Source organism: Pezoporus wallicus, unplaced genomic scaffold (assembly GCF_028554395.1).
Source record: "Pezoporus wallicus isolate ANWC-B61680 ecotype Strahan unplaced genomic scaffold, APGP_CSIRO_Pwel_v1 contig_8042, whole genome shotgun sequence".
Classification (NCBI taxonomy): Eukaryota; Metazoa; Chordata; class Aves; order Psittaciformes; family Psittacidae; genus Pezoporus; species Pezoporus wallicus.
This window is the reverse complement of record NW_026639380.1, coordinates 2,699,633-2,722,873: the sequence shown is the minus strand read 5'-3', so window position 1 is coordinate 2,722,873 and position 23,241 is coordinate 2,699,633. Positions and strand designations below refer to the sequence as shown.

At 38.1% G+C, this 23,241-nt stretch overlaps 1 protein-coding gene across 10 annotated transcripts in view; it reads left to right on the top strand.

Annotated features, from left to right (window-relative positions):
• Positions 1-23,241, top strand: part of PLD5 (phospholipase D family member 5) — a 162,766-nt gene that overhangs the window by 96,278 nt on the left and 43,247 nt on the right. For 7 of the 10 annotated variants that reach the window (XM_057414473.1, XM_057414477.1, XM_057414474.1 and 4 more), the window contains one exon: positions 5,108-5,222. In XM_057414473.1, coding sequence (XP_057270456.1) covers positions 5,108-5,222 — 115 coding nt within the window. Of the gene's footprint in view, positions 1-5,107; positions 5,223-8,514; positions 8,707-23,241 lie in introns of all 10 variants that reach the window. The other 3 variants (XM_057414481.1, XM_057414480.1, XM_057414482.1) reach the window with 3 other exon arrangements.

Genomic DNA, 23,241 nt, shown 5'->3' with positions numbered 1-23,241 from the left:
CCTCCTCCAACCCTGCAGTCTCCCAGCCCTTCCGGCTAACTCCCCGTTACATCCTGGGCATGACGTGCTGTGGTATGGAATGCCTCTTTGGTCAGTATGGGTCAGGTGTCCTGTCTCTGCTTCCTCCTGGCTTCCCCTCCTCCCTGGCAGAGCATGAGGCTCACAAAGTCCTTGGCCAAACCAAAACATCGCTATCAGCTCTGTTCCCAGGCCGAAAGTCAAAACACTGCACTGCACCAGCTACCAAGAAGGGGAAAAAAGACTGCTACTGCTGAACCCACGACAGGATGACCATAAGATGATCAAAGTATAGATCTGCATCTGATTTTTACAGTGATTGCACAAAAAAAAATAGATGGTTCTTGACTTTATTTACCTACCTATTGGCTTGATGGGAGGAATCTCCCTTTCCATCTGGTAGTATGTCTCATGTAAGCCAGCTGTTCAGTTTTGTAATGAATCTCTGATGATGGGTTGTGTGTCACTCAGGCATGCATTGTCCAAGGATCTAAAGTGATTTCTTTGGTAAAACAAATGTTAGTGCCAGAGCTTACATGTATCCATTACTGAAAGTTATTTAAAAATGCAAATAAGTACAAAGAGCACATCTCCAAACCTAATGGCTACAGCAGAGACTGGCTACAATCAGCTGTATACATCACAGTGTATTTTCCTTTCTGTAAGCTTATTTTTACACAAACATCTCTTCAGGTGATGGCATTTCCTCAATACAGCTGGTACAGATTGAGTTATAGAAAAGAAACTAAAAAAAGAGGGGTTTTTTTTCAATGAAAGCACATTCGCTCTCTTTTCATTAGCTGTTTTGCTAGAAGAATTGAGAAAAGCATTTGAGTTTCTTTGTTCTGTAGTAAATAGCAGAAGTTAAGGTTAGGATTTCTTGATTTGTTTTTTCCACCAGTTTCTGAAAGCATGCTGTGTTTTTTGGTAATGTTTTGTAGATATACCTAGGGCTTGATTATAAGACAACCTTTAAAAATATTAGTAGAACTATATAGAATAAATACAGAAGAAGATTGTGGAAGTAACTAGTTTCATTTCTGTGGATAGATAAAGTTGAGCATTGTCTAAACTGTAGGAATGTAAGTTACTGAAGAGTGCAATAATTCGATTTTATAGTATTTCAATAAATACAGCATTTTTGTGTTCTTATCTCCTCTGTTTTATTTTTAATGAGGAATGCATACTGATAAAGACAACAGCAGGGAAGGGAAATCAGCCAGGCTAGAATCAGTCTGCCTAGTGACTGCTGAGAAATTGCTTTGGGGGCAATTTCAGGATCTTTTGATAATGATAACTTTTTTGTTTTTTCAATTCACCAGATGACTGTGGCAGGTACAGCCGGGATTGATGTTTCAGGTGTGTGCTAGTTTAAAGCTACGGTGAGAATGTCAGTGTGTTCCTGTGATAAATACTCTTTATATCCTGTTTTGTCACAGTAGGTTTTTTGAAACAGCCCAGTGAAAAGCATAAGGGAATTTTTTACCAGGGTATGCCGATTTCTGGTGGTATTAAGTGTCAAAATGCAGATATGGTATAAGGTTGCATGCTGCAGTTTCACAGCACTGGGTTGCTACTATTTCTCAGTCCTCCTAAGCTGAGTATATTGAAATTATTCTGACCACTGTCACGTAGTCACACAGCAGCCTGGTATTGCATCGCAAAGGGAATGTTGTCTGAATGACAACATGAGGGTTTGTATTCAACAGAAGCATTTCAAATGTGCTGACAACAGTGACAAAACTCTTCAGACCCTCTGTCCGGTCTTTTTACCTTTCCATAGAAGAAAACAGAAAAATTGCAGGTAAACATGTCATAAAGTATAGAAACAGAGTTTCAAATTAATATTAATGGAGCAGAAGGTCTGGTTCTTCAATAATGTACCCTATTTTAGTATAGCATGCATACTTTTAAAAACAAGTTGGGAAATTTTCACAGTTGTTTAGAATGTATAGGTTAAGCTGTGCTGAGTATATAAATGCCTGCTGAAGAATGATGCAGAAAGAGATGAGATGGAGGGAATTCTTTGCAGCCTGGCACTGGATGTTGTTTTTTGTATACCTGCATAAACACACCTATTTGTGGTGAGTGCACTCCTAGTTGCTTTAAATTTTTTATCGATTTGAGGTTTTACTATTTATGAATATAATTAGACCAAAAAAAAGGATATTATAAATGCATAGCATGTAGCATCTCTGATGGGAAAAGAGATTGCTTTTCAGAGAAGGTATCTTCATTGGAATGCGGGGCTGCACTTTAAGTGTTCTATTCACCCATAGGATGGGCCATGCAGCTGACAGCATGGCCCGTAAGAGACAGCCAGGTGATCCATCAAGGATACTGTGTTGGTCACATCAGCGCATACTAAGACCAGGTTAAAATCAGGAAATGCTGCCATGTTCTTTTGGGTCCAAACTAAAATTATTGCAGGTAGTCCAGGCTTGTTTATTGAAGCTTTTGTAAATCATACATAAATAAAATCTTGTGCAGATAGAAGTGGCAGTAAACAAAAATAATTACCATGGGGGAAAAGCCCTAAAGAACCATCCCCTGAAGCAATTAATCTTATCAGCTTTAGGTGTTAGCTTTCCAAGCATTTCCTTAGCAGAACAGTTAATGCATTAATTTGTATTAATATTGTGAATCACTTTCCATCAAATTTATGAATGCCTTTTCCATGTTTATTTTTTGTATGCTAGAGCTTTCTACTATGCTTCTTGTCAAAATTGGTTTTTGCAAATAACCAAAACAAAAAGTGTCTGTCTTTCTACCAAGTAAATTAAATCAACATATAGAACCTTTCCAAGTATCTGTTTATACATACATACGTATTTAATTTATGTCATGCAAGCCTTTTACTCAATTTTTCCTGCTCACTCTTTGTGAAGATATGACTAATGAAAACTAAACTTGCTGGTTTCTCCAGTCACTGGACACAGAAGAAGTGGGTCCAAAGGCTGTCTGAGCTTTGGCATGTCATGGGCTGTGGCGCTTGGAGAGCTGGAAGATAGGGCAAGGCACGGATTGGTCACCCAGCAGACAATATAATGATTGCTGTTCCCTGATTCAGTTAGTCTAGCAGTGCCAGTCTGCAGCAACTGCAGAACAGACTATCTTGGCTGGAGTAAAGCCACTCGGGAATACTGGCCAGCTCCCCTTTTCTCCCCCAGGATTCCAATAGCGCTGCTGCATAACTGTGTGCAGCATCCACCTTGCTATTGTCTCATTGACTTACTTTGGGTAACATCTGCTCCTCTTAAAGGAGTCCAACACAATCACTGATGTGACAGGATCCTTCTAGCTTCAGGAGCCATGTGAGGGAAAACCATACCTTGACATGCACAGCAACTCAGTAAGGGCTTTTGAGTGTGTAAGTTAAATCATGGGTGTCTTTTTTTGCATATGGGACCACCTAGGCACCTCAAGAAATGCTGAATCTGAGTATAAGAAACATTTGGAGATTCATGCAAAGCATTTGTTTTTATTTTCCTGTTTTTTCCAATGCTTTCCTTATGTCAGTATCTTGTTGACTACTAAGTTCATATGAACCCTGGGGTGAGCAGAAAGCTACACTGTGGATTTGAGCCAGCAAGCAGGCATGTATTACAAAAGTAAAATATAAACAGTAGTTATGTGTTTTCATTGCAGTCCCTGGCTGCCCCGTAATTTTGAGAAAGCTAGTTTTTAGAAAGCTGGGTATTCTTCTTGTGCCACATATTCAAAATAAGTGAATATTAAAAAATACGTCTGTAGTGTGATTGATGGCTTGGCTTTGTGTCTGTAGTGTAGACAGGTGAAGAGCTACTTTCTGTGACTGATGCTTAAGGCTCAGCAAGTCTCAAAGTGTCAATCTGTGAAGGCAATCGCAGGGCAAAGGGTGGCTTTCCACTGTCTGCTCCTTCTGGGTTTGATGCAGGAGTAGGGCTTCTGTCTGAGGTTCTGCAAGTCCATGCAAAGTCAGATTACAAACTGCTTTTGCTTTGGCTATTTTTGTTGAATAGAGAGATCCTTGTAAGATTTTGAGAGTAGCAATTTGTTCAGAGAATTATCTAGGATGTTTCTGTGGAAGGCTTTATCTTCTACATCTTTGTTTTAAAGTAGGTATGACTGTTGATTTTTGCTTTACCTTGGGATCATCATTATATTGAATCTAAAGTGAACTGCATAGGTAGGGCAGGCACTTTGTTAGCTGTGCAAAGCCAAAGTTTTTGTGTATTTGGCTGCTAACTGTTACTGGTGTCTGCTGTAGTAAGCTAGAATGGCAGCAAGGAAGCAGGCTTTAATGGTGGTGGTTGTAACACAGCATATTTCATATACGTTACTGGATATTTCATTCTTCAAATTAGTTAGATGGTTTTAGTTAAATATTTTTCTTAAAGTTAAAATATTGAAACTAAAAATTAAACATTTACTATGTTTAAAAAATCTACTTTTTGTTTCTCAGATGTGGAAAAATGTGGTGATTCAAAGTTTTATTTTTCAAGTGAAACAAAGTTCTTGATTTTGATTCTAACAAGTAGCTAACTCAGTATGAGATTCCTTTTTTTTGGTCTTGGTTAGAAATAGGGCTTAAATAGTAGATTTATATCTGTAAAATGGAAAAGTATATGAAATACATGGAGATCATTGTTTTCATTCATGATATAGCTCATCTAAAGATGAACATGTGACCACTTGAAAATGTACTGTACTATGGTTAGAATCAATTACAAAAAATCATTCAAGACAGAATTGTGTAATTTTTATTCTGATTTAAGGGAATGTAATTATTTAGAGGAAAGTTAATATAAGAATGCATTTATGAAGCATAAAAAATCTGGATGCTTCCTTCTCTGTGTGTCACCTGTCATCAATGGTATTGTATAATTGCATTGTATAATCTGGGAAAAGGATGTAGCACATTTTGCCTTCAAAACATTATTTCTTCAAGAAAAAGTGGTTTGAGTTGCTAACTTTTAGGGTAAATTTAACCATACCTGGGAGCATATTTACTCAGCTGTTGTACGATATGTTTTTGGTTTAATTTGTTCATTTGCTGTTTGAACAATTCTGTCTCACAACTTCTGCTTTCCTTTCATTTTCTTGCCAGGGTCAGCGTCTTTTTGAAAAACTGCTTGAACTGGCATCCCGAAATATTGAGATAAAACTAGTGAGCGACATACTGCCTGTGGAATCAAAGGTATTAAACGACTTGAAAACAAAGGGTAAGACTTTGTGTTATTATGCCATTGACTGATATGTAATGTTCCCTTTACCTAAAATGCAGCCTCAGATGATGTATAAAATGCACACTCTTGGTTTAGCACTGTTACCCTGTAATCCTTCAGCTTTCTCTGTTCCATAGCTCTCAAGAATCTGAAACTCTATTACTGTAGTTGTTGTTTGCAGTTTGCAAGTGTTCAAAAAGGTGGTGCAGTTAGATGTTTAAACTCATTACAGCCATTCCAATGGTCAGTGAAGTAACCTGAGAGACTGCTGTAATACCCTGTGGGAAGAGACGGTTTCCTTTTTTGAGCAATAGCAAAATAAATTAATAAACTGACATACCTATGGTACTGATGATTCCAAAGCATTAGAGAATAGTCTGTCAGTCAGATTTAACTGCAAGGTTTGCTGTGCTACATGTAATTCTTAGGTGTCTGCTTTCCTAATCATTGCTTTGAAGCTTAAATCCCTATCCAAAGAGAGATTACTGGCACTACGTGAATAAACTTGCTTTATGTAAAAGTCTGTGGAAAAATAGCAAAGAGAGCTTAAGAAATGCAGAAAGAAATCAGAATCTCTTAGGAGTTTTAGCAATCTTGTACACAATTTGCCAATAAAAATACATTAATTATCTGTATAATCTGATAAAAGTAAGATTTTAAGGATAGGATACATTTTCAAAAGGCAGAAAGAACCTCTGTATTTTGATGGTGATCATTTTTGACACAGCTTACTAACTGGATCACAAAGGGAATTCTAAAAAGTAAATTAAGCAAAGCAATTGCTATGTGTAGCAGCACCCTAACAAAACATGTCTTTTTTGCAGTAAAGAATAAAGAACATTCTTTTCCAAAAGAGATCAATCTTTATTTGTTTAAATTCCTTGTAACCTCCCCACTGGGTAAGTAAAAGAACATTACTAATGGAAGTCCTTAAAGTGATCATTTTTGATCAAGACTGACAAGTTATTTAAATGTAATAAATACAGAGACTTGTCATTTTGTGACACTGCCTATTCCTGGCCTTTGATTATTTGTGTTATATAACCAAAAGTGATATCGATCCTTTGATAACCAGTAAAAGTACATCAGCTCTGTCAGATGTCTGTGATGTAAGGGATTATCTTTTTCTTATGTGTTGAAAAAGAAATAGGTGTTCTAGCATCAATGTCAGTAAAATTGTCTTTGAAAAAGTGGTTTCTTTTCCCTCAGATTCTAACATTCCAAATTCCATGAGTCAGAAGAGATGACAGCTGAGGCCTGTACATTTACATTGATGTACCTGGCGATAGGTATTTTAGCTGACGTTTACTGAGAATACCCAATATCAGAAACTGTCCTCTTTGAAAAAAAGATGAGCAAAACTTCTGGCTGGAAAAGGGAGTGATGTTTGTTATTAACACTTCCTTCAGTTTATGTGGGAATTAATCAGACCTGTGAACTTTTTGAACTAGCAAACAAACAGAACCTAGGCTTTTACAATTTTACTAGGTTCAAATTTGCATCATTCAGATTTCTAAGACAGGAAATTTTAGAGTAGTGAAATGAAGGAATCAATATATTTGAGTGCTCTGAGCTACAAAGAATAGGAGAAAGTCACTTCTATATAGTAATTCTTGTGATTTTTGCTGTCATCATTTTTGAACCCTGTAACTGTAGATATCACTGTGTGCTGTTGGCCTTTCAAAGACAGACATTATAACATCTTGATTTTCTCACTGTGAATGTTGGGGTGTTTTGGTTTTTTTCCTCTCATTCTATGTTTTGGTTTGCTTATTTCTACATTTTTTGTGTTAGAATGTCTTGATGATGACATGGTGATTGCCAGCTCTGATGAAATTCTTTCACCTGCATACAGTGTGTGCACACACAATTTCAGTTTGTTGTTCTGGTTTTTATAACAAGGAAAGCTCTGTTTGGTTCTGCATTCCTGAAAGGAGATATGTTAATTTTGACATTTAATCAGATTTAGTTTTCTTAATTTTATGTTTAAATGAGCAGACCTTGTATGAATAGCAGACTCGGGGTGTGTCCTGCTTGTGTCAAATAGGAGGTAACTGGACTGCTAGGCTAGCTTAAATAAAAAAAAAAAAAGGCTACCCCAAATTCTATTAGTTCATTGGTATTAATAACACAGTAAATGGAAAACGTGCCTATATTAGACTTTTCAATGTCTGCTGTAGAAAAAAATTGCTGTTACCTGCTACCGTTGTCTTAGCTGAGGACAAACATATCATTAAGCTTTGCTATGCCATCCTAGAAGATCTGTCTACTGAAATTATTAATCTCTTTACTCATGAGTCGCTGGCCACCTGCATCCTTAAAAATCAGTCAGGATTGATCCTTGAAAGGGAGCTGTGCATTGTCATTTGGACACATATATTCATGAAGATGACTAATTATGGTGGCAACTGGTCAATTTGTCTTATGAAAGATAACGCCACACACCTTTTTTGATAGAAATATTCCTCTTGTGGGAAAGAAAGCAGTAAATATATCAATAGCTCAGCTAAGTTTTGAAGCTTCTTGTGGTGATGAACCAGAATACATTTGGCTGAAAAGATCCAAACTCCCACTTGCAGTGTCTGTCTGAATTAGGCAGAGGAGAGTCCAAGTACTACTCTGTGGTTCACCAGCTGTGCCTCAGCCATGGGAATAGCATGGGGAGAAACCACATACATAGCCTGTGGGACTCTGGGAGCTTCACATGCTCCTGAGCCTGCTTTCACCTTGCTAGGTAAGCATAAGCTAGCCTCTTTCTGTGGTGAAACTCAGTGCCTCCAGGTAGTTTGTTGTCCTAAATGTAAGAGACTGCATAGAGAAGGTGGAAGAGCCTTGCCTTTCTTTTCAGAACATTCAGAACACTGGGTGATGAGAACACCTGAGGTGTGTCCCCATGCTGTGCAGGCGGGTTCCTGGAGTCAAGATGAGGGATGATTTGGGTGTCAGCCCTAGGATGTACCTGTTGATATACAGCCTGGGAGCCTTTAAAGATGCTGCAGTTCATCAGCCTGTGGTTATCTACCTTGCTGTATCTTCAGGTAGTGTGCCCTTTCTGACTTAAGTAGCCAAGGTAAAAGTCTTAGTCTTGACACAGTGGCATGGGTTTGTATGTAGTTGCGTGAAGGACTATAGTTGGTCATCCATATTTCTGTGGTGTTTGATTTTTTTATTTCTTTTTTATTTTTTGTACTAGGAACCATAATATGTTACAGCACTGCTGCATCTCAGCACAGATATTGAGACTATTTCTGCCAGCCAGATTATTTTAGCACATCTTTCATTTTTCTAGACAGGCATGCATGGAGCCCCCTTGCCTCTTCTCCCCATTTCTGAAGTACTATAGAAAGCAGCTTTGATAGACCTTTTCCAGCCCAGGGATGCATCCTAGAGTCCTCCCTACACATCCTTCCTCTGCAGCAGCCGTCCCTACTGGTTAACAGAGGAGAAAATTGAAATCTGACTTCAGATTTGAGCTGATGGGGTAAGACAAAGCATAACTTATGTGGATGGGAGAGAAGAACTGATGTAGAGTAAAATAAAATCAGTATTTTACAGTGCAATGTTAGTACAGATAACTGAGCTAGCTGTAAACCTGCAGGTTTGTTGCCACAGTTAAGCCTTCTTTTGTCATGTCTTTGCTATCCTGAATCATTAGAGCTAACTGTAGGACAGGATATCTTGATTACAGAAGCAGTCTAGCAGCTGCAGTGTGAAACATGGATTGATTTACTGTGTTAACACAAAACACACCTAGGACTGTGGTGACAGGAACTCCTGAGTGCTGAGAATAAACATTAGCTAATAATTGCTGTGATGTGGAGGTGTTATTTAGTTGCAAAATTAAGCATGTGGAAATGCAGAAATACTAGTCCCAGAACATATATTTATGGTAGACTTAATTACATTATCAAACTCTGTATTTTGCACAGAATACCTGTCTGGTACTTGCTATAATCTTATCCCATTAATCAGAATTTTTTCCATTGTATTGAATGAGAATATGTGAAATATTTAATGCCTAAGGCAGATGATGCTCATTCAGGGGATATTATTTCTGCTAGTAATGGCTAGGGTCTTCTTTTATCTTCATATTTAATGTATGTCTCCAGGATTTCTTTATTGCACATCTGCCAGATCCTGGACTGAATGCAGAATGATTAATTTCCTTGCAGGCTTTTCCGTGCTGCCTCTCACTGTGGTATCTGAGCGCTCCGCAAATGCAGTATTAATGAATTTCTTTTTACAATATCACTGTTAGGTGAGGTTGCTTGCTGTTTCTGTCTCTCAGGGACAAAGAGTGATTATTAATGGCAGCACAGACATCAGAAGCCAGATCTGAGCATTCTATAGTTGTAATTAAAAAAAAGTGTATCAGTAATTTTAAAAAATCAATTGCACGTTAGTTGTCAAAATTATTACTAAACAGGCTATAAACTATGATGTTATTTTTATAGGACCTTTGTAACATGCAGTCCTAGGGTGTGAAGTTTTGCTTCTCTATAGTTAAAGCTGTATTTTACTTTCATATGTAAACAAATGCTATGCCCATATGTCTATGGCTCTCTTGTAGGGTAGGTCTGCCTGTAGGCAAAATTTAGCTTGCTGTGTAAACAAACATGTTCTTCTTTATCCTCCTTTTGCTGTGACAGTAGCTTTTTAATGCTTGTTTTCAAGGTTATTGTTCTAGCCTTTTCTCAGCTGTGGTTCAATCTACTAGATTGAAACATTTCTTGTAACCCTCCTACTCCTTGCACATAATTATGTACCAGTCTTTGTTCCTCAGTAACTTTTGAATATTATTGTCTACAATTAGCAGGTTGCTGTATCATTTTTTACATGTACAGAATCTAAATCCCTTACTAATTATGATCTTATTTTAGCTGACAGTGTAAATGTTTTTTAAGACATTCCAATGGATTTCCTTACTTCAATTTGCATTGCTCCATTCCTTTTCTATTCGCTTCTCCCCCAATATCCCCTTTTCATGAATAATTTTATATAGATATATATTTGCAAGGCACATTTTTGTGTTTTTTTTTTCAGTGCACATGGAGGCAGATATGAAAAGAGGAGTCTGTATCATAATGTGATTAAAAAAAATCGTCTAACTCAACTAATAGCTATTGAATAATAGCAATGAAAATGGAGATTAATTTAAAGTCATTGTGCTAGGGCAGGTTCTAATCACCACATCACATATGTTGCTCTTACTCATTGAGCAGCTCATGCACAGTTGTCCAGGATTACACTCTCTCTTAACCAGATACAACCAGAAAAGAGAAAATAAAAAGTTATATTATTGCAGGGAGATAAGGAAATTAGTAGAAAATTGAGCTTTTTGTTCTTTTATTTTTGCACTTGGATTGCCAACACTAACAGATACCATTCCATGACGAATTGCATCAGTTTATATCCCAGCAGCTGCATGATCCCAGCCTCCTCTTTGCCCTCCCCACCATATGTTGTCCCTGCCTTCTTCCTTGCACCAGTGATCACGTGGCAAGACAGTTCAGGGGGCTGATTTGGCTACAGACTGCTTTTTTTTTGGCTGTCTTGCTTGTAATTTGCATTAGATTTCTGCATTACTGAGTGCATCATCTCAGAGGCATAAATACTGGGTACAACACAGATAGGAAACACATAGCTGGGGCTGGCAAGGGAGGCAGGATCACTGGAAACTGGTTTAGATAGGCTTAATCTGACATGGCACCAGAAAGCTGAGAGTTCATCTAATGCCTAGAACTTTTTTTGTGGTTTTGTTTTTTCCTGTGCTTCTGTTTTAATGAAGTTGTTGCATGATGGACAGCGATAGTGAATATGATTTATATATCAGATGAAATGTATTTAGTCCTGTATTCTGTCTGCTTCTGTTGGCACACTTAAAGTGCTGCATAGTTTTAGAGCTGTGATGCTTGTGGGACGCGAGTTTCTTCTTACCTTTGGACACAGTCATGTTCCCTTTCCCTGTTTAGTTGTGGGGGAGTGGGAAGAAGATGTATTTTTAACATATTATACAAGAACTGAAAAACTTGTGTTATGTCTTAGAAAAGGTTGAGATCACCTGAGACCATCAGTCCAGTTTCTCCTTATGAAACAAGCTGTGAGTTAAGCACTTTTTTAAGCCTAGAGCCTTTGTTTACTGCAAACCCTAAGAATGTGGAGTTCACCATTTGGGAGAAACTGCTGTTTTCTCTGGAAAAGATTAAGCTATAGGAGTAAGAGATGGCATTTTCTGATAAGTTTCTTGGTGCCTAAAAGATGTTTCGGTTTTGAGTGACTTGGGGTTTTGTGAAAGCCATTGGTAGAGTCAATCATAATGACATTGATTTACATTCAGTACAGAATATTTGGATTCGGTATTGGAGACAGTGTCCTAAATATGGGGACAGTGGACTGTGAGCAGCTTATAAAAGAGCTATCACTGGCAATTTTAAGAAGAAAGTAGACAAGCCCCTGTGATGACTGGCCTCGTGAGTATTTTTCTCCGGTGCATGGGAAAGGTCTGGTTTCAGAAAGATTGGTTTCAAAGCTGATTTTAATTGTTCCATGATGTTAATGATTTGCACGAAAAGCATAAATTTCTGTGTTTAAGGACATTCACCTCAATGTAAGAAAGATAGATTTTATTTTTTTTTAATTTTTTACCAGTAAGAACAATCAATCACTGAGACAGCCTCCCCAGGGGTGTGGTAGAGTCCTTGTTGCAGAGGTTTTCAAGGCATGACTGGATAGGATGCTTGATAATCTCATATAGGCTCCCTTTCTCACAAAAGATTGTGAGGAATGATCTTCTGAGAACACATCTAACCTGGGCTTTTCTATGATTCTGAGAAAGCTTTTAATTCTTCTTCATATGAAGATAATTTTGAGAATCAATGTAAAAACACTGAGAAGGCTAAAAAGAAAATACACTTCATTCATAAAATGGGAAACTGGAATCCTGAAGCTGGTTCTTGAAGAGGTGTCCAGTCCAGATGTACCATTAAAATAATATTACCTGATGCATACTCCATAGGAGTGTAAAGAATACTCTTGGTAGCTGAAGTTCAGTTCATGTTTTTAGGTAAAGCATTGAATGGAGTTGTAGATCCATTGCTTTATCAATCTTTCCTGGGCTGGATTCTCTGATACTGTGAGAGGGAAGGGTGCTGAAGGTGAGATAAGCTCCTGCTCTTTTAAAATTCAGGAGTACCAAATTTAGATTAATATTCTCCTGTGATTTTTCAGTAACATGTAAGCAGGATCCTTTGAGAGGACCAGTAGACTACGGGCAAGTCCTCCTGAGGGAAGCGAGTAATTTAGATCTGAGTTTCACAGAGTTAAGCGAAGGAGGATTTGAACAGATGGGAGAAATCACTTCTTCCATTCCTTTCAGATTTTAAATATTGACATTTTTCAAAAACTCTGCCTAAGCTATACCTTAAAATATGAGTGTTCAAAAGGCAGCTAATGAAAATTGTACTGGCAAGGCCTTTGACACTTGATTTTAAATTAATTTTTATGTTTTGATTTATTATGAATCAGGCCTTGTTCCTTTTTATTTTTATATTTCTTGTGTACCCACAACAGAGTAGATGCATGATTTGATTTAGATCTTATTAGTTGCTGCTGGAGACTGTTTCCTGGTATTTTCTCAACAACCTTGAGCCTGTGACAAGCAATCTTAAAGTCAATTCCAAGATGAAAGATTTCATTATGTTCTTTACCTCTTAGACCTGCATAATAACTTTGTCAGAGTTCTGCATAATGAGAAATACTGAGCAGAATTTGCAAAACTAGTTGCATCCCATCTTAAAAGAAGGAAGCAGATTCCAGTTTTGCATCAGAGATTCAAGTATTTGGATATCTACTATCTTGGCAACACTAACATCCAGAAACTCCTGCTTTGTTGGGTTTTGGGAAAACATCTTTCTGTTAGGCATCTAAAACTCTTTTACCTCAGTTTATGTTGCTAAGTGTGCACACATCCACTAATGTCTTGATAGCAAGGAAATGTTTAACATTCTTTTTATGCTTAAATCCCATGAGAACTCACACACAATGTTTCTCACTTGTTTCACTTGGGGAGCTAGGTGCTGCAGTGTAAGGTAAGCCATGTTCAGCCCTATGAAATGTGGCTGAAAAGAGCAGGTGGGTAGTATTTTTGTTACATCTTAGACAGTCATGTAGATGTGCAAAATGTCGTTGACACAGAACACCTGCCTGAGTCACAGAAGGTTAGGTTGAAAATCTGCTCTGTCTGAAGGTTTCTAAATTGTCACCCTGAAGAAGAGCTGACTGCCTGACAGCAAATTAAGCTAGTATCGAAAAATCTTGAACTTTGTAAAACAGAGTTTGAAATCACAAAGGATTGGAAGTGCAGAGGGTATTCTGTAGTGGCACTCTCTCAGTCCCTCCTATTTGAGCTCTGCAGTTTGCAGAAAATACCTGTACGCATTTAAAGATGACTCTGTAGTGATCACAAATTCATTTGGTATGGCTTCCAGTCCCTGCTCTGCTTCTGCTCCTTCAACTGCCACCCCATATATTTAGAGAAAAAAATATCTTGCCCTTTCTTGTAAAAGAATTATTTTAAGCTTCTGATTATAGGACAGGATTTTGAACCTTCCTTGGAGTATCGATCTTCCTGTGCAATTCCAAGTGAGGGGCTGTGGTGAACAGCATACCTTCCGTTGCCATTGCCTGCTGCCTATTTTAGATGTTTTTTAGCTAAAAAAAAAAAAAAATTGCTGATAGTCCAATTTTAATTAATTATAGCTTCTATAAGAAGCTAGATGCCTGATCTGGGAATAGGGCTTCCACTGGACACACAAATATCCCCACACTGGGCACCATAATAGATCACAATGTGAAAGCTTATTTTCTCTTATGAGTCTGAAGCACATGAACTTTAAGAAGATTCCTTCCTCCATCTCTGACAGTGTTCAAGGCCAAGCTGGATAGAGCCTTGGGCAACATGGTCTAGGGTGAGGTGTCCCTGCCCTTTGCAGGGGGGTTGGAACTAGATGATCTTAAGCTCCTTTCCAACCCTGACCATTCTATGATTTAGGCATAGCCTGCCTTACAGAGTTATCCACAACCAATAGAGAGAAAAACAAACAAACAACAAAAATAAACGTCATTATAATTTAAATTCTGAAGGTAACCAGGGCTGTGGGTTGTTCTCGCTTGTTTTGCAGAGAGGGAGAAGGTTCATTTAAGCAAAAGACTCTGTGCCCATCAGAGCCAGATAAGCAAGAAATAAATTCTAATTCTAAGCTCTGAAGTGTGTGTAGACTTTACTTAAAAATACCTTTGCTGAGAGGGATGGCTGTGTTCACAGGGACAGTACCCTCCCATTAGTAATGTGTAGTTTTGCATTGTAAAATACCAGTCATATGCTTTCCAATCTCTGTAGTCATTGATTCAAAGACCCATAGGTAAATAATTTTACCTGTTTTCTATGAATTAAAGCTAGACATGTTGTGTGGCACTTTTAAGATGCTAGGTGTTTAGTTGAAACAGTATCATAACTCTTGTGCTTTAAAATTTATAATAGAAAAAGTCTGGCATAATTGATTGTTTAGTATTTTAGTACACAATTTCAGTATGGACTTGATTCTGTTACTAATGCATGTATATTCATGGATTTGGCAGAAATAGATACTTTTGTATTTTATGACTACGAGCATTGTAATCCAGCCATCTTGTGAACAGCCAAATTACTTTTGTTTGGTAGTAACTAATCAAGTCCAACATAGCAGGTTCATACCACAAGGAACATCTCCAGATCTTGCTTGATAGTTTAGATACTGGAATGGATTCTTCTTGTATGGCATTAGTTGGTTAGAGTAGCTGCCACTTTTTAGTACAGAGGAACCAGTAACATGTGGCATTAGCAGAAATTAGTTGTGACATTTTTAAAACATATGGATAGCATGCAAGTTCCTACCTACAGTTACTGGAAGAGCTACTAAGAGCTGCCAGGGCCATCTGAGCTCAGAAAACATTTGTTAGGTAGCTGTGCTCCCTTTCCAGAAATTTTGGCAGCCCATGCTTTCTCTTACATGCAAAAGTACTAACACAATCTCATCCTGAAAAGAGATGGAGCCTAACAGTACTACATAGCAGTCCAAAAAAACCAGGTTAATTTACTGACAGTGAATTTTGTCTTGTCCATTCATGCAGTTCCCATATGTTTCATATCCACTTGAAGCCTGTCTTCCTAGAACTGTGCCTTATTCATAGTAGTCTGTGAGGACTATCAAGCTACATAACACAGACACTTGGACTTCTGAAGTTGTGTACATTTTATTGCATTCTTCTAGCTCCTTTTGCTGCTTAGCTCAATTAATATATCTGCTTCAAACCTGCAATTAAAGTATTATGTGCTCAAAGTTATATGAGAAATTGTCAAAAGCCTCAGAGCATATCCAAATGAAGCTGACACTGTTTGACTACACCATTTGGTTTTGATTTGATGAATACTTTTGAAAGAATACTCAACCATGCCTACCCTTGGGTTGTTGCAACCAGCACAACTGTACCATGAAGTAAACTCGTGTGACAAATCTTGCCAGTTTATATGGCACTACTTACCAAGCTTTATCTTTGTAACAAGGTCTCGCCATGATCATGCTAATACTGGATCTATCTGGTAATATGCTATATCCACTTTCAAATTAACCTTAGGCTTCTACAGCACTTTGGTGTGTTGTGAAATTTACACAGCATTTTTGTTGGAAAGTGAATTACATTAAGCTTGTTCTAAAATTCAACTGGAAGAAAAGCTCCTAGAATGATATATCAGGCTACACTCCATCATTTCCAACTCTTAGTTCTTATCATTATAGAGTGATTGCCTCTAATGCTCATGCTTAAGAACAGAGTGCATTCAGCATCTTCTTCCTTTGGACAGAATATAAACTATATTCTGTCTGCGTCACTGATAAAGATGTTGAACAGCGCTGGTCCCAGTACCAACCCCTGAGTAATGCTACTTGTCATTGGTCTCCACTTGGGTGTTGAGCTGTTGACCACAACTTTTCGAGTGTGAATAAAATCATGTAAAAAGCCAGTATGATGATTGCAGTGTCAGGCTGTCAAAATGAACAGTTCCTAAGCAAAGGGTCACATAGCAATTCTCAGCTATAAGGCAATGAAACTAAAGGTCATTCTTCTGCACTGCTGGGGTTAGCAGAACCACACACTTACAGAGTGTAACAACTGAAACAAGCAGAGAATGATATTCCCCTGACTCTGTATATCCTTTTAGAAATTTGTAGGTTAAGGACTTGTCATGGAGTTCAGCAGGCTGTTGTGGTGTTGGGATAATTTTTCCTTTATTTTGTGCATTGCTTTTGAATCTGTATTTTTTTCATCCACAAAGCACTAGGCACAGTAGCAATGCATTCTGCAACTTCAGTATCCGTATTTCCTCAAAATCTATTTGATTTACTGTATGTAGTTTTGCAATTTGCTTGCCTGAGCTTGATTTTACTTTTCTCTCTTTCCTTTTCTCAATCTGCTTACTGAAGGATGCCATTTTAACTCTAACCTTCTTTATCTTCTCTTTTATCTGTGCTTGCACCATGTCTTAGGAGAAGGGGTATCTGGTTTTGGTAGTCATATACATTTATGCTGAGCCTCTGTTAAAATGTTTCCAAGTATTGCCTGGAAAAGTGTAAAGATTTTTCTCTTTGGCTTTTGATTTTCTCCTGGCATAATTCCTTATGTTATGAAGGTCTTCTTTCTGAAATTAAATGTTACCAGAATGGGCCTGTAGGATGCAGATGATGTTGTTAGGAAGATAGTGAACTGGAGTACAGTGTGGTCATCCTCCATGGGGCTTTCTGATAGCTGCAGATTGAATCAGTACTATGCAATACTATGTATTGCTCAAAATAAATCAAGAGTAGCTTCTCAGCTTGTGCATTCTCTAATTGATCCATGAAGCAGTCATTTATGGTATGTAAAAATATATTCTCCATATCATGTCTGTTTGTACCATCAAGCTGTTTGCAGTTAGGATGCTGACTTTAGTTGATTATAACATCATTTTCTTCCCTATCAAATTCAATGCACGTGGATTCTCTATGCACTTGAAAGCATGTGTAGAATATTTTATTTCACTATCATTTTTATTGTCTCTTCTTTTGTTTTGAACATTGGTCAAGACTTCATCTGGGGACAAATTTGTCTCCTGTTTTCTTCCTGTGGTATTAACACTGGAATAAGAATGCTTCATGAATATTCAAGAGTAAATGTTCATGATGGTCACAAGAAATAGAGGAACACGTTAGTTCCCATTTTATAGATGAAGAAATAAGATGCAGGTGAGAGCCAGGATATCCACTTATTTTGATGTCAGTTTGTGCACACACAATCGGTTGCTTATTTTGGTTTCTTATTTTAAAGAGGGTAACACTGTGTAGCACTTAATATGTAGTGTCATTGTGAACAAGATTAGACCCCAAGGGCTCAAACTAACTCCTCAGAAAATGACGTGTGACAGCCCTGGCCTTTCTCTCTCATGCAGAGTGACTTTCTGGAACAACACCTGTGGTATCCAAATATTCTGGGTTGTTTCAAGCAACTAAAAATATAAGACTGTCCTTTTTTTGTTGAACCCTAGCCTTATTTACTCCGTACATTTTGTCTTTTGTAACACACAAAAGAGAGGTCCTACATCAGCAGTCCTTATTCTAAGGAGCTGATCCTCCCCTGCCAGCAGAGCTGTTTCCTGTCATATGACCCTGTTACAATCTAGTACAACTTTCAGATAGATCTTGCATGGTTTTCATATAGGAGTTGCCTGCTTGCCAGTGCGTTCAGTAACTTCATACCAATATTGAACCACGTTCACCATCAAATCTTTTATTATTTCCAGTTTACATGCACTTCTTAGTACAAATCTAATTGGTTTCTCTGTCTGTTTCTTGTCATGCTGCCCCACACTCTCATTGCTCAGGCTTTCCTGGGTTTGCATCCGGGTGGCTGTTTCAGGTGCAATTTTGTAGTAATGACAGCACTTTCTTCTGCTTAAGTGAAGCAATTGGCACCAAGTCCACATTGGGATTATTAGGACTAGAAGTGCACATGCTGTCTTCTGGCCTGGCTTTCATAGGGACCTCCATGTGCAGCTGCAAGCAGGCAAGTTATGCAGCCTCTGTCCTGTACCCTGCTGGCATCCCAGATGGCTCTCAGCTGGTCTGTATCTGTCTTTTATCGTTCTCAAGCTAATTCTGTCTGTCCTGTGTTGTTTGCAGAACAAAGTGAAGTCCTACAGACCTGGTTTTCTATCAGTTCAAAATGTCATAGGGGATAATATAGCTATATTCCTGTCTTTCACAGACATTTGCTGATATTTGCACTGGAGAAATAAGATGATACTTGTGGTCTAGTCCTCTGGTACATGAATATTCTCTATGATTTCAGTATGCTACCACTTTTATTGACTGTATATTGTGTGTGTCCTTGACTCTGCTAATAACATAGAATCTGTGGAGTTATGGTTTTAATTTTGCTTTCTACATTTCAAAAAGGCTGTTTGGATGAAAATGTGTGTTAAAAAGCTGCTAACTGACAAGCTATTGATTTGTATCCTCTGTGTATTTCATCAAAGACAAAGGATTTTTTCCTCACATGTATTTTTCCTCAGTATATTGTGTGGATTTTTCTGATTTTGACATGGGGGCATGTCCATTTGTCTCTTTCATATGTCTCCATTTTATTGTGCGAAACTTCTGCATGACCAAAATGCATCTGACATGCTGATCATAACAGTAATAAATCAACTGTGAGACTCTTTAGTCTGCTACAGCAGAGCTGCAGTGTCTATTCTGCATGCTTAATTTTATAAAAGAAGAAACTCTAAAAGTGCCTTATTCTTTTCAGAACCTTCGATCCATGATAAGAAACAAAAGCTCAGCTTCAGTTGTTGTTTGGACTAAGAAAGCAAAAGAAATTCCCGGAATCCCAATCTGCAACAACCATCAACAATCTTTCTCTACTTTTGCACTGTATATCATTAGTTAAAACCTGCAGGAGTTCTAGCACATAATAAGTAATGTTAGAACCAAACTGGGCACCCCAAAAATGTGGTTAGGCTTAAAACTCTGAAGAAAAAATACTTTTTCCTTTACAAAATTTATCCATAAAGGTTTGGAGAACACCTTGTGCTGCGCATGTAGTTAAAAACCAAAATATGTTCCTCAAGTAATTGGGCACTGGGGGAGTGAATGAATAACCAAATAAATATATATGATAAAACATATGAATGAGTAGGCAAGGGCAAGAGTAAAATGATGAACTGAGGATGAAGTGGAGGGGAGGAGGAATGACATGGGGGGAAATAGTGGGGAAAATTAAATGGAAGGAATGAATCAGATGGAAGGGCAAAACCAGAAAACTGAGTAATTTAAGAAAAGATCAGAAAAGAATGCTGGCAAAAGGTGAAGCATGTTCCTGGTGAGCTCGTGACAGTATAGGTGAAAAGAGAGAAAAATAATTGGAATTGAGATAGGAATTATCTGGGGGAAAAGATGTCAAAGGCCGACTTGGCAGGATAATAGGAAGGAATCAGAAGAAAGGTAAGGAAAGACGTTAGGAGAAAAGTGAGATCTTGAAAGAAATGGCTGCACCACTACAGACCCAGGTTAGTTTAGGCTGTGCTTCTGCTTTCCTTGTATTACCTTGGCCAGGTCAGCTAGTGTTCATGGCTTTTGGTAGCCTGGATATAATACTCTAGGGCTGCTCAGAGGATCAGTTAATGGAAGTACAGAAGAAAAATTAATTCTATTATGAAGGTATTATAAAACTAAAAAGCAGTAGCTAAGGACCAAATAATACTGCCCTGTGAGAAGGCATACTCTGTCCTCCCTTTATGCTTTCTCACCTTCCAGGACTGAGATTTCTCCTTCATGGGAAGGAAACCAACAGAACCTGAAGCAGAGCTACAGATGTCTGGGGACCACATTTGGGGAATGATTGCGCAAGTGTTATTGCTAATCAGCACCTTTAGAAGTGACTGTTGCCAATACTGATGATTCTAGAATATATGAATATCAGAATGAAATAATGGCAGGGGGGTTGGAACCAGATGATCTTAAGGTCCTTTTCAACCCTAACTATTCTATGATCAGTTAAAAAGAGAGACGGGGATAAATGGTCACTGCATTTTTGGTAGGTATTTAGCCTTGCTCATTCATAGACGGTTGTGATTCTAACTCCTCATGTATCAAGATGAAAAAATATCCCTGAATTCTTGGATGTTTCATCTAGGAAGTGTATAAACAAATCTAGTGCTTCATAATGCTAATCCAAGTAAAGAAAAGAGTCTTTGAAGGTGGGTGGGGTAAGCAGTGTGTGTGTTTACTAATCTTATATTTAAAATAGCCTTCTTTTATAGTAAAAATGTATGCAATTATAATTAGGCAAAGAAAGCAAGCCACAATCCAGCTTTAGTAATGCTTTTACTGATAGTATTATAGCCTTCCTTTAGGCGGTAATATGCTTTGTTGCCTGGTCAACTAAGAAAATTACTTTTTCCCAATCTCTAAAGCACTTTCATAGCTTCATCTAGTAAATGAACAGTCTACTCTCCAATAGCACAGGGAAAAAAAAAGATGGATTTTTAAGAAAATACTTGAACAAACTTTGTTGCACATTAGTTGTCTTACAGACTACTGAATCATCAGACTCACAAAACAGATTTATACACAGAAAATGCTATTTATAGGAATGCTGAGTTCTGCTAAGGGGAAAGAATTGAACTGATCATCAGTGCTCTCATGATTCAAAGTTTTATTCAAAATAATCTATGACTATTGATATGAAATACCTTAAATAGCTCAAAAAGAAGTAAAAAATTGATTGAAAAATCCTGATGGCAGAGTCAAGTCAGTGCAATATGAGGATTTCTCTCACTCTTGCTGCATCCAGCAGCAAAACCTGTTACAAAAGGCGTGAAATGTTTGCTGCTTTCAATAAAATTTATTAGAGGGAAAGGAAAAGCCATATGGATCTTTTCAATTTGCACAAAATTCCTGTGCACAGACTTTGGTTTTGTTTTGGTTTGGTCTAAAATGGGAGTCCTAAACTTTGTCCCAAACAATGAGGGTTTCGTATATATAAAAATATAGAAACCATAATTGATATAGATGAGGTTTTATATAGAAACATATATAGAACAGAATATACTTCAGAAGCCAAATCCAGGTGGAAAAGAGTAGAGTTGAAGCATGTCTGCTTTCCTGACTTGTTCTGTGTACTGAACTGTAGTGTTGGCTGCTTGCATTTGTGGGGTGCTTACTTATCAAATATCTACTGGGTGGCAACATGTACCTCCCAAGGACGTGGTGACACGGATGTGTCTTAGATAAGAATAGAATACATTTCCAGTGGAAAATGTAGAATGTAAAATTCTACAGTAACAAAAATCTTAAGAAATCGAGTGCACACCATAGGGCTTAAGAAAAAGTGAGAAGAATGGAAAAAACTATTACAGTGCAAATAATAAAAACCTGTGGGGTTAACAAGGTGAATTTACTTGTAAAAATCATGTTGTTATATAGTCTGCATTAGAGAAAGGGGTATCAGGCTTCAAATCCTGTTTCTAAATACTGGGGGGGGGGGGTTAACATGGATGGGCTGCACTGCATTTAGTGGTTTTCTTCATAGAATCTCAGTGCTTTATGGATGCTTTATGCCCTCTGTCTCATGGGTGAAAAAGAGAAAGCCAAGAGTTTGCTCTGGAAACTGGTTTTACATCTTTGGGGGGACCAAAGGTCTGTAGTTATATGAATGTCTTCCTTGTCTGCAGTCTAAAATTCTATGCATAGGTTAATTAAACGTGTCCACATGTGATTAATCAACTGAGCTACCTGCTATTCGCAGGGAAGCTCATGTAGAGTGTGCTTGTGCTTACCTATTCTGTGGGTCAAGAGGAGACCTTTTATCCCTAGGCTGTCAGATGTCATAGTTTGCTCACCTTGCAATTAAAATGGGCCTTTGGCTTTTTGTCAGTGAGTCAGAAATTATGCATAGCTGGGTGCGTAAGTATTACAAAGAAATACTGTCACGCCTCTTTTTCATCTCTCCTGTGACATGGATTGGGAAGCCTTTTGCTTATATGTGTTTTTTCTGCTGAGTAAACCAAAAGTGTCCAGCAGGCAGTGCAAATATGTTCACGTGGGTGAAAGCTAAAACATTCCTATATTGAACTCTGTAAGCAGCAGGGTACTTAGCTGAGAAATCGGTATTTTAATTACTTAAACTAGCAACAAAGGCCAACATTTGACATCTCCAAAGCCACTGTAAAAGCATATTTAGATAAACATTACCTTGAGAACTAGCTCCCAATATGTCACTGAAGTTAAAGAAGGAATTGAAAGAAATTAATTTTGACCTTTCCTTTGTTCTCGGGAATCTGCCATCCTGCATCCAGTGGTCAAACCCTGCACGCACGAGAGTCCCTCACAGGTCTTTTCTGGTACTTCTGTGTCACCGTGGACCCCTGTGTAAGCATATGGGAAATGTCATCCCAGGCAAATGCCAGCGTTGCCCTCCTATCTGCTTTGTTTGCATCAGGCAAATGGTTATACAAGATAAAAGGCAAACAAATACTCGGGCTTGCCACTGGGAATTTCTGAGGCTTGATTTTTGAGAGGAATGGAGGCTGTGATTACACAGGCATACCTTTAAATGGCAGCACTGGCATAAGCAGCTCCTGCATCTTGTGCCCCCAGCCACAAGCCACTTGTTTGGACACTTGTGCTGTGCCTTCAGATGCGTCAGAAAAATTGTTTACTGCCAAATGGTGAGCTGGGCTAGTGAATAGTTCTGCATTTGAAACAACTATTTTTATTTATTTTTAATTTGGATGCCATTCCTGATCCAGTTCATCCCTTGGACCCCGATAAATGCTGGTTGGGCATGGCTGAGAAGAGGAAGGAGAAAGGCTGCTGAAAATGAGATCTGTGCATGCCACTGTTACTGGGGAGTTTTGTTGGTTGTGGTTTTGTTATGTTTTTAACCG